The sequence below is a fragment of the Microcaecilia unicolor genome, chromosome 3 (assembly GCF_901765095.1).
Source record: "Microcaecilia unicolor chromosome 3, aMicUni1.1, whole genome shotgun sequence".
Taxonomy (NCBI): domain Eukaryota; kingdom Metazoa; phylum Chordata; class Amphibia; order Gymnophiona; family Siphonopidae; genus Microcaecilia; species Microcaecilia unicolor.
The window spans coordinates 125367110-125379805 of NC_044033.1; the positions used below are offsets into that span (position 1 = coordinate 125367110).

The window sequence follows — 12696 nt, forward strand, 5'->3', positions numbered from 1 at the left end:
ACTAAGCTGCTTTAAGCAGGTACTGCAGGTTTTATCTCACGGTGGTCTATCACTAGGAGTCACTGGTGCCATTATGAAACCCAGGACCAGATAGGATAGGAGCAGAGGGGGGACTGCTTCTGCCCCATCTCACTAAGGGCTCTTTTCACTAAGGTGCATTAATGGATTTATTTAGCACTGTTGGGTGGGCTTGAGCCCTAAGTGGGTGGGCCCTGGCCCACCCAGGCCCAGCTGTGGCTACGCCACTGATTTCAAGATGATGTTGTGCACAGATTTTAAAGATAAAGAACTATAAAAAAATGTGAACACACAGGGGAATTACTCCACCAATCACACTTGGGCACAAAGAAAATATGGGGTTCTTTTACTAACGTGAGGTATGTTTTAGCACTTACCATGCAGTACGGTAAGTGCAGCATTCCAAGTTTTTTTGTGATCCGGCATACTGGTTCTTGATGCAGTATACTTTGTAACAGACCTTATGATCTGGAGCATTTATTTATTAGGATTTATTTATCACCTTTTTGAAGGAATTCACTCAAGGTGGTGTACAGTAAGAATAGATCAAACATAAACAGGAGGCAATTAGAGCAGTAAAAATATTCGAACAATACAATTTAATGGAGTCCTCTGTTTGGAGACAGATTGCTATGCTCAGTTCACTCAGAAGGGTAAAGAATACAATGCTCTGTGTTTTTGCTCTGTATATAATCACTTTCTAATGTTGAAAGATAACTTGCTGGGCAGGTAGCCCTTTCCTTGCCCTCTGGTACAGTGACTTCTTCTTTGCTAAATTCCTAGCAGCAAGGAAGCTGCAGTGGTATCAAAACAACCACAGGAGGAAAAAGAGATTGGAAAAGAATGAACCATTAAATGAGAATAGTATGTTTATGGTGTCATAAGATTTATTCTTTTAGGTTTGCATTTCATAGACTATGCTTTCAGCACTGTTTTACAGACTGATGGCCCTTTGTACTATAGATGCAAAATAAAAGAAAACATTCAGTAATTAGACTCCTGATCCAGTTAAGATTTAGATCCTATTATGCTAGAAAAAACAAAGGGGTCAATACTCAAAGCGATTTAACCAGCCAGAAACATCTCCTGGACAGTTGAATCTCTTGTTCAGGACTTAACTACCTAAGTTAAGTGGCCATATTGGACCACATAAAAGTAAGTCATATCTTTATGTGGTGTCACTTAGGTGGTTAAGTGCTGAATATCGCACTTAACCGCATAAGAGATAGCCGACTGCAGATATTCAATGCCAGTGCCTGGACATGTGCACCTAAATAATAATTTTGAACTCCACTTCCTCTTTTCTTGATATCTGGGAATAATGCCACCTTAAAAAAAAAAACATAGCTGCTTGTTGAATATCTACCCCATTAAAAAATAAAATAAAAAAATAAACCTTACATGATTTAGTATAGATTTGCCCTATGCTAATTAATACATTAAGACCAGAAAAATAAGCAATAAACCTAAACTAAACTACACACAGACTAACTAGAACTGCACAAGAAACAAGACTAGGCAGAAGTGCAACAAAGCACCCACAAACCAGGAACCTTAGACGATGCAAAGGCAAACTGTCCCGTCCCGGGTCCTTACCGGTGCTCCCGCGGCGGGGAGCGATGATCGCCGGGGGGCGCGGGCTCCAGGGCGGCAGGGACAAGCCGCCGACGGGGCCATCATCACCGCGGGTCGCTCTGAGGCTGGCGACCGGCGGGAGCAAACGCCGGCCTCGGGGAAGGGGAGACGCCGGCCAAGATGGCGGTGCCGGCGTTGTCGTCTCCCCGGCCAGAGCAGCAGCAGGCAAGTTCCGCCCACTCACGCCGGATTGGTGCGTGGTAGGGGAGTCTCCGCCTGGTAGGCAGGACCGCCAATCCGGGCGCTCCTTGCCTATCAGGGCCGGCGGGATTGGCTCCCTTCCAGGAAGAGAAGAGATGGGCGGGGGATTTAAACCCCGAAGCAAGAAGGGCCCAGCGCTTCCGTTTCGATTGTCAGAAGCCGACGCCGTGGAGTCCAGAGACTGTGTTCCTTTCAGCTAGCCGTCCTTGCTAGCCACCTCCAGAGACTGTGTTCCTTTCAGCTAGCCGTCCTTGCTAGCCAGAGACTGTGTTCTTTTCAGCTAGCCGTCCTTGCTAGCCCCCTCCAGAGACTGTGTTCCTTTCAGCTAGCCGTCCTTGCTAGCCACCTCCAGAGACTGTGTTCCTTTCAGCTAGCCATCCTTGCTAGCCACCTCCAGAGACTGTGTTCCTTTCAGCTAGCCGTCCTTGCTAGCCACCTCCAGAGACTGTGTTCTTTTCAGCTAGCCGTCCTTGCTAGCCACCTCCAGAGACTGTGTTCCTTTCAGCTAGCCGTCCTTGCTAGCCACCTCCAGAGACTGTGTTCCTTTCAGCTAGCCGTCCTTGCTAGCCACCTCCAGAGACTGTGTTCCTTTCAGCTAGCCGTCCTTGCTAGCCACCTCCAGAGACTGTGTTCCTTTTAGCTAGCCGTCCTTGCTAGCCACCTCCAGAGACTGTGTTCCTTTCAGCTAGCCGTCCTTGCTAGCCACCTCCAGAGACTGTGTTCCTTCAGCTAGCCGTCCTTGCTAGCCACCTTCAGTGATTGTGTTCCCTTCAGCTAGCCACCTCCAGAGACGGTGTTCCTTCAGCTAGCCGTCCTTGCTAGCCACCTTCAGTGATTGTGTTCTCTTCAGCTAGCCGCCCTTGCTAGCCGCCTTCAGAGACTGTGCTTTGGCAGCGCTAGCCGTCCTTGCTAGCGGCTCTGTCGAGACTGTGTTGCTGGCGTCCAGCCAGGCCGGCCGTCACCCCGTGGTTCCAGCAGTCCCGCTGGCCGCCTGCAGCTGGGGGCTTAACCCTCGGTGAACGGCGGTCGCCGCGGGTGAAGATCCGGGGTGCGCGGCAGTCCTCTGAGGTCCTACGGGCCTCAGAGAACCTAAGGGCTCACCTCTACCCAGAACGGACACAAACACAGACGTTTCCAGGTGATTAATAAAGCCCATCAGCTGCTGAAGCTCAGCTGCAGGAATCACAAGGCAGCTACGGGTGCTGTTCAGGCCCAAACAAGAAAAGCAAGTCTGGCAGCCTAGAAGACCCGGACCGGACTGGGCTGAAGTCTGGAACGTGTGACAGTTCATAGCAGCCACCGGTTCTGGCCACCAGAGGGCGAGGTGAGCATAGACAAGGAAACATTCACATATGTGACAGAAATTTACAGGATACCTGATCCCCAAGCACTATCAAGCATTATGGAGAAAACCATTCAACCTGACAGATGATAACACTCATGGACACTGGATCTGTAGAAAGTCAGGGACTGCAGACAGAGGCAGGCAGGTGGGTTTCCACAGTCATGATCAGGCAAGGCAGCAGCAGCAGGAACTCAGGATAGTCGGTCAGCAGGTAAGCTCTTCCCAGCCGGGAAAAAGCATGCAGGTGGGGAGGGGGGTCACATATGTTTTAATGAGTCTTCATCATGTGGCCAGCTCAGAACCAGCTTATAGCAGCTCTCGCATGGACTGCACAAAATAACAGTCAACTAGCTATTAGCTTATGGAAAGAGGTTTTATACCCTCTCCTCTGGTTTTGGTGCCATGCTGATTAGAAAAACAAAGTCTGTTTTCCAGTGTTGTGTCTCTGGGGCTCAAGGTCTCGGCTCTTGCCATCATAGAGGTTTCCTTCTTATCCATGAAGGTCCACAGCACATTAAACAAAAGTTGTTGTGAATAGTTGTTTTGCCTCTGTTAACCTTGATGTGTCAGCAATGTACTTGAGGCCTATTACAGGACCAGGCCTCTGCATAAGAACTGACATGGCTTAAGTCTTTAAAAATTCAGGTTTATGATGTGGAGTAATGCTTCACTGTAGTTCTTCATTGTAGTGCCATATGCAGGGCCTGTTTTGTCCCTACACCCTTACCCCTTATATTATATGGTGAGCCCACCAAAATCCACTAAAAACTTACTATACCCAAATGTGCACCACTACAATAGCCCTTATGGCTGCGGTTGTCATCTATATGTGGGTACGGTAGGTTTTTGTTGGGTTTTGGGGGACTGACACTTTCTACCACAAGTGTACCAGTTAGAGTGGATTATGGGCCTGGGTGCCCTTATCCACAGTGCACTGCACTGACCACTAGGCTACTTGAAGGACTGGCCATAACATCTGAAGCTGTCATAGTGTCTGGTATGTACTATTTCATTTACATATGTGGGGGCTGGGAGGGGGGTCAGTGACCACTGGGGGAGTAAGGTAGTATAATTCCTTTATTCCTTCACTGGCCATCTAGTCATTTAGGGCACTTTTTTTGGTGTGCTTATTAAAACAGGTCTAGACCAAAACGTCCAACTTTTAGCCTTGGACGTTTTTGTTTTAATTCCATTACGACATAAAAATGTCCAGGTGTTATGAGATTAGCACAAGAGCCTTTACTGCCACCTATTTTGTAGGTGGTAAGGGCTCATGCGCTAATCATAGGAGCCAACTTTTCAAAATTATTAGGGGTGCTAAGCCCAATGAAAATAACCCCTCCCTGGACACATACAAGGAATTTTCTCAATATTGAGGGTGCTCAAGCACCCAAAGCACCCCTGGAGTTGACTCCTGTGGGTGCTAATCAGTTTTGTGTGCGGGAATGCAGACACATTAACTGATTAGCCCAGAAATGCCCACTGTCCACCCCCAGGTGGGACAGCTCAGGTTCCACGGTAAGCCCCTTTCTGGTGCGTTAAGCACGTGCTAATGCTTACCGCAGCTTTGTAAAAGGACCTCCATATAAGTTGACTTGTATATGAGGGGTACCTTACTAAAAAGAGATTCCCATCCCTTGAATTTACATAGAACCGAGTATTCAGTTTACCAGATTTCTGGAGTTTTCCTTCCCTGTTTGGAGTGAAAGATGCTCGCTTTGCGTCTTAAGTACAGCCAGGATGTAGGTGAGGACAAACCCTGGAGCAGATTCCTTTGAACCAGGTCAGTAAGAGTCCCTAGGAAGTTGCAGGACTGACTCGGGCCCTCCTAACAATAATATTCATTTTCATTGGCTATTTTGGAGAATTCTGATGCAACAGAGAAAAGACTCATTTGAGAGATGAGAGGGAACCATGGTGGATACTGAAAACGCATTTGGGCTGTAGAAAACCACTGAAAGAGCAGTTCTATAACTAGGTGTCTATATTTATGCATCCCATGCATGCATAATTGTATAGAATACTAGCTCTAGCTCTTACATTCATAAATGTACTCTTATCTGCCAAAGTACAAGTAGGGCACTTAAGTGTTATTCTTTAACAGCATGCATAAGTGGCATAGCATGTAAACGCAAGGGGGCATATAAATGGAAGGAGCATGAGTAGGTCATGAGCAAGGTTTCCACTTACAGCTGAATGTTTCCAAAACACAGGTTATGTTTCTAGCTATCTACCCTGTAGACAATGGGTAAATCCTATAAATGACCCCTTAAAAATCGGCCCTGAAAAACCACACAGCGTGATTCTATAAACTACGCCTAATGTTAGGCATAGTTTATAGAATATGCCTACTCGCCATTCTTGTGACTAAAACTTAGGTGCACCCATTTAGGCCACATAAAATCAGGCCTATATATGTGCGCCTAAGTCAGGCACAGATCGGGTGTATTCACTAATAGTGCTCATAGTTTTTTGAAACACCTACAACCTGCCCATTCCACATCCATGGCCATGCTCCCATTTTGATTGCATGCATTGGAGTTTACTTTCACCATGTTGTAGAATATGCTTAGAAAGTTGTGCGTGTAAATTCTAATTAAAGTCAATTAGTGTTACTAATTGGTTAAGTACCAATTATCAGCGCTGATTGGCTTGTTAGTTAAGTTGTGCGCGCAATTTGACTATGTGGCCAAATTAGCACACACAACTTAAAGGCGCCATATATAGAATTTGGGGGAATGTGCCTACATCATTTTCTTTGGATGGTGTAACCATTGAGTTCATGAAAACCATTAGATCTCTTGGAGTGATTCTTGATCGTGCATTGACAATGAAAGATCAAGTACATAAGATGGTTGGTGTTGTTTTTTTCAAAGAATAATAGTTCCCAATTTTGACTACTGAAATAGTTTGTTACTTGGTTTGTCTAAAAAAGCTTTCCGCTGTTTGCAGGTGGCACAAAACGCAACCGCATATGTATTGTATAGCTTGACTAGGTTTGCGCATATAGGGCTAGATTCTGTATATCGCTCCTCGATTTCTGCACAGTAAACAAAGTGTATTTTATAAGTACGCTTTAATTTAGGCACATGTTGTAGAATATGCCAATTGCTGCTTCATTCAACTAAATTTAGTCGTGGTCAATTATGCCAACTAAAACCTGGTATAAATCCTGACAGCTAAATTAGGCACAGAGTGGGTGTATTCTATAACAACGCGCATAGATTTTAGAAACACCCACAGCCCACCCATTCCACTCCCATAACCACATCCATTTTTCAATTATGCAAATTACAATTTACGCGCACCATATTATAGAATATGCTTAGTAAGTAGTTTGTATAAATTCTAATTAATGCCAATTAGTGCTGATAATTGCATGTTAATATCAAATTCAGCACTAATTAGCTTGTTAACTAATTAAGTTATGTGCATTGTTATGGAATGCGCTTCAATTTCCACGTGGAAATCGAGGCGCGATATATAGAATCCTGGAAATATCGCTTATTGCTTAAAAGTATTAACTAGTCAAGTTTCTGTAGCGATTGTATCAACTTTACACCTGCATCAACCTACTCAATATTGACAGTCAAGTGAGATGAATCTGGTGGATGTTCCATCTTTTTGATCTGTGTAATTAGATGAATATTAGGTTATCAATTTTTTATATTGCTGGGCCTACACTGTGGAAAGCGTTGGCGTTGCAACTTGAGAAAGGTAGAATAATTTGAAAAGGGTTTGAACACCTTTTTGTTTCAGGATGCCTTTGGAGGTGTTTTTGAGCTTGTCTTCTAAATCTGTGTTATGATCTGAATATTTGTAGTTCAAGATTATGAATGACTGCTTTATTTTCCCTAATTATGTATGTTAAGTAATTATATATGTTTTTCTGTAATCCTCCTAGAATGATAGATAGAGCGGAATACAAATCCTTTAAATAAATAAATACACATGCAACTTAAGAATTCTAAGCAAAAGGGAAAGCATATGCAATCCCACAAAAAGTCAACACAAGCAAACACAAGACCAAAATGATGAGTCAGGAAAAGCTGATAAATCTTATTTGTGGAGTCAGCACTATCAAAATGATGGACAGACAGTCACTGTAGCGTGGACTCTGTATGGTCTGTGGCTGGTGTAAATAGAGGGACTTCAATGAAAATGCACAACACCACAAAAAAAAAAAAGATGATGTCCCCTTTATTAAAAAAAAAAAGAACAGGATAAAAGATGGGGGAGGACCAGTACAATTCCAGCACAGGGATAAACAGAGAAGCTTATTATCACAAACTTTGAAATAAGATTTGATGCAGATCCACGTTTCGGTGTACAGGCGCCTGCCTCAGGAGTCAACAATATCGGTATGAATGGTACTAAATAGGAATATGGCCAATCTCTTGTAGTTGGAGTGTCTTCAGTGAAGTAGGATCTACCATGCCAATATGTAAGCTGAAACAATTGCTTACATTTATGCAATTAGAAACGTTGGTTTATTTGAAGCTATGCTGTCTCCTAGGAGTTATTCATAGTGCCCAGGGGCTCACGTAAAGCCACATTTCTATTATGGGAAAATAACTTCATAATCACATTTTTGATACTTTCAGAACGAAAGAGTAGCTCAATCTTCTATAATGTCCAATTAAGTCTCCAATATCTCCATAACAATCAAACTATCCAGGAAGACTTGAAATAATTCTTCAGATGGATCATTACCACCCTCTATAGCTCCTTATATAGTAGACAGAGAATCTTATTTAGCTGGGTTGTAGCCTTATTGGAAGTTTCAAGACTTCAGTTAGATACTTTCTAAATAATTCCCTTGGAATCATAGAAGTGATCTGTGGAAAACTCAGCACTCTAATATTAAAGCATCTCAATCAGTTTTTCAGGCACTCCAATTTATAATACACAGAACAATCCTAAATTAACTTTTTTTTAATCGCATCTAATCCCTCAGTCCCATCTATCTTTTACAGCTAATTCTCAGTCTCCCCAAGAAACCTCCCAACTTGGTCAATTTTACTCACAGTTAAATCCAAGCTGGATATTGTTTGCCAAATAATCAAGTAACCCTCAGACAGTTTTTTCATCAACCCTAATAGTGGTTCACATGCTGCACAGGGAGGTTGGTTCAAAGAATCATCCATTACCAAATCCATTGGGGACTCCACTTGAGCCTCTGCACTGCTGTTATTCTCAATACCTTGCCACAAATGGTATGAGCTCATTAAAAGCCTGGGTGAAAGAACCTTCCTTATGCCTAAAAGCATAGGGCTCACGCCAGCCTTAAGTAGGCAAAATGGTCTCCTTCCCGTCAGCGACTAACAAGCTAGAAGTGTCAGGCTGAGGAGGAGTGCGGGCGACTAGGCTCAACAAAACAACTTTCTCAGGGTGGGATGGTCCTTCCTTTACCACTCTGCTAGTGAGGGTTGCTCATGAAGATTCCAGCTATCCCACTGATAGCGACAGCATCTCGGGACCTGGAGACAGTACTCTTTAGTTTACCCAACCTTTTTGCTCATAATCATGGCAATAAATGGGAAAGAAAAAGAGCATCATGGAGCAGCCCAGCATCATGCACCATTGGCCTTCTTGGGTATTTATTGTTTCTATATGTATGCAATTTTACACCACAAGATGTGCAATAAAGCCCTTTATGTTAGTAAAACATCATTATATATGTCGTAATAGCTCTATTACTCACCCCATAACTAGACCACGATCAAGACTAATTCACAACATATCTTTTATTGCTAGTAAGTAATATTGCAGTTATCGTCAGCCATCTTAGTGTGATTTTGTTATTAACACTTTTTTTATTTTCTTAATAGACGATCATGGTATGGAAGAAAAGCAAACTTCTGAAGAAATGGAGGGGATGAGTCAAGAAATAGGTATGTATGGAATTCATTAAAGCTTCCTATTGTGTCTATACTAGTAAACTGTGTTATTCACTGAAAATATATTTATTTGTTTTATCAAGTCTATGCAGTTTTTCCCAAAGATCTAGAATGTGTTCATTTTGTGCCTAATTCATCCATAGTTTTTTTTTCCTCTGAGGCCAAATAGTAGAATAAATATCATCTGTCATAAAAGCAGATATTTGGATATATTTATCAAAAGTGCTCCATAGCTGAAGACCCAAAATGTCCAAAATTGGATTTAGACACCATATCAAAAATACCCCTCTTACACTATAGCTTGGATAGTGATCAATATTGGCATGCCTGCATAAAAGAAAGACAAAGCATACTATTGTTTAATCTAGCAGTGATTTTAAAGCTGGGCACATATATCATATTATATAACAGTTCTTTCCTCTTGTATTCTCTCTCTGGAATTTTCTTCAAGCCCACCCATTCAGTCTGACCTGTGGCTTGCAAGTTTCCATGTAGTCTTGGTGGGCATATTATAAGTCACTAGTAAAAAAGCCCCTGATGCAAATGAAACGGGGGGGGGGGGGGGGGGGCTAGCAAGGTTTTCTTCAGAGTGTGCATGTGGGAGTGTCCCTGCCCTCTGCCCTCTCTCCCTTCCCCTCCCCCCTCGGAGTCCAGTCCTTCAGTGTTAAGTTTCCTGCTGTGTTTGTGTTACAGAGAGAGTGAGGGCATCCCTCTCCTCCCCCCTCTGAGTCCTTCACTGTTACAGAGAGAGGGATTTCGTGCTGTGCTGTTTTCCTTCACTCATGGGGAAACCGGATATTTCTGGCGCTTCACACTTCCGGCTGGAGGCTTCATAGAACGTTGGGGTTGCCTTTTATATATATAGATTATGATCAGGGAGCTAAACTTTGCTCGATAATCATATTAATGTGTCTTTTCAGTACGAAAATTGAATCATATTACTACCCTCTGCTTTTGTCTCTTTAACAATAGTGTGAGGATTTGGATTTTAGATATAATTACTTACCCATTTGCAAATTCAAGCTCAAGGCCTGTTACATACAGGTGCAGTAGATATTTCCATGCTCCGGAGTGCTTATATTCCAAGAGGTTGATATTTAAAAGGATTTGTTTGGGTAGCAGCTAGAGAATGGCACAGGGACAAACTTTGTTCTCTTCCCCGCAGGCTCTGTTTCCATCCCTGCCTCTATGTCCCCATCTGTAGAAGCCTTGAACACACATGATTTTATATTTAAATCTTTTTGTTAAAGTATAAAAAGGAACGATATTCAACTTATTCAAAACACTGCTATCTGCCTGATTACCAATTTAAGGAAATATGATCATGTTACACCACACCACAAAAATGCTCATTGGCTACTGATTAAACACCGATATAAATTTATAAAATCATACTTTTAGTTCACAAAATTTTGGCCACTGGAGAACCATAGTGTTTCTCCACGAACTTAATTCCGTACAATCCTTTAGGAACTATATGGTCAGTTCAACGAAACCAGCTTGTAATCCCCTTTTATCATGTTATACATTAACACATCAGGCACTCTTCCTTCTCAGTTCTAGGACCACAACTCTGGAATGCTCTTCCAGGCTCTTTAAAACTACAATCATCCCTAGCAAACATCAAGGCAGATCTTAATATGTAATTTATCCTTGAAATCAAGCATGGTACTGGAAGATTGGCTGGTGGCCAACGTAACGCCAATTTTTTTTAAAGGTTCCAGAGGTGATCTGACAAATTATAGACCAGTGAGCCTGACGTAGGTGCCGGGCAAAATGGTAGAGACCATTATAAAGAACAAAACTACAGAACATATTCAAAAGCATAATTTAATGAGTCAAAGCTAACATGGATTTAGTGAAGGGAAATCTTACTTCAACAATCTTCTACATTTCTTTGAAGGAGTGAACAAACGTGGATAAAAGTGAGTTGGTTGATATTGTGCATCTGGATTTTGAAAGGGCATTTGACAAAGTACCTCATGAAAGACTCGAATACTGTGTACAATTCTGATCACCACATCTCAAGAAAGATATAGAGGGGCATTTTCGATATGACGTCTAAGTCCAACTTTGGACATTTTGCAAAAAATGTTCAAAATCCGAATAGGAAAGGAGGTCATTTTCGAAAAAGAAAAATGTCTATCTTTTTTTTCGAAAATACTGTGGATGTTTTGTTTTTTGGATGTTTTCTGATTTGGATGGGGGTTTTTGGGGGGTCCATTTAAAAAAAAAAAAAATCCAACTGCAAAACGCACAAAATCAAGCCATTGGGATGTAGAAGGAGCCAGCATTTTTAGTAGACTTGGGCCCCTGACATCCCAGGACAGCAATAGGGCACCCTAGGGAGCACTGCAGTGGACTTCATAAACTGCTCCCAAGTACATATCTTACAATTCCTCCCTTACCTTGTGTGCTGAGACCCCCCCCCCCAAACCCACTACCCCCCAAAACCCACTACCCCCCAACTGTACACCACTACCATAGCCCTTACAGGTGAAGGGGGCACCTATATGTGGGTACAGTGGGTTTTGGAGGGCTTACAGTTTCCTCCACAAGTGTAACAGTTAGGAGGAGGTAGGAGCCTGGGCCCACCTGTCTGCAGTGCACTGCACTGCACCCAACACTAAACTACTCCATGGACCTGCATGCTCTTCTAATGGACCTGAGCATAACATCTGAGGCTGGCATAGAGGTTGGTAAGTAATGTTTTTCATCACATTTTTGGGGACATGGGAGGGGGTTTTTGATCACTGGGGGAATAAGGGGAGGTCATTCCTGATTCCCTCCAGTGGTCATCTGGTTATTTAGGGCATCTCTTTGTGCCTTATTCGTTATAAAAACAGGTCTAGCTCAAAATGTCTAAGTTTTAGTCCCAGACGTTTTTATTTTGTTCCATTATGGCTGAAAAATGTCTAACTCTTAGGAATGCCCAAGTTCCACCCTGAACACGCCCCTGGCACTCCCCCTTGAGATTTGGATGCATTTCTGGCGGACGTCAGAGAAAAATGTCAAAAAATAGGTTTAGAAAGTACTGACTTGGACATTTTTGTAAGAAAAACATCCAAAGGCAGACATGCCACTTTTTGGACGTTTTTCTCTTTCGAAAATGAGCCTGATAGTGGAATTAGAAAAGGTACAGAGAAGGGCGACGAAAATGATAAAGAGGATGGGACGACTTCCCTATGAGGAAAGGCTGAAGCGGCTAGGGCTCTTCACCTTGGAGAAAAGACGGCTGAGAGGAGATATCATAGAGGTCTATAAAATAATGAGTGTAACGGGTAGACGTGAGTTGCTTTCTTACTCTTTCCAAAAATACTAGGACTAGGGGCTATACAATGAAGCTACAAAGTAGTAATTTAAAACAAATCAAAGAAAATATTTGCAGAGAATGTGGTAAAAGCAGTTAGCAAGGTTTAAAAAAGGTTTGGATAATTTCCTAAAAGAAAAGTCCATAAGCCATTATTAAGATGGACTTGGGAAAATCCACTGCATATTCTAGGATAAGCAGCAGAAAATCTGTTTTACTGTTCTGGGATCTTGCCATGTACTTGTGACCTGGATTGGCCATTGTTGGAAACAGTATTCTGGACTTGA

General features: G+C 42.6%; 1 protein-coding gene across 1 annotated transcript in view; it reads left to right on the forward strand.

Moving 5' to 3' along the window:
* MACROD2 (mono-ADP ribosylhydrolase 2) overlaps nt 1-12696 on the forward strand; it is a 2039061-nt gene that overhangs the window by 1872220 nt on the left and 154145 nt on the right. The window contains exon 12 of the mRNA XM_030194677.1: nt 9031-9093. Coding sequence (XP_030050537.1) covers nt 9031-9093 — 63 coding nt within the window. The remainder of the gene's footprint in view (nt 1-9030; nt 9094-12696) is intronic.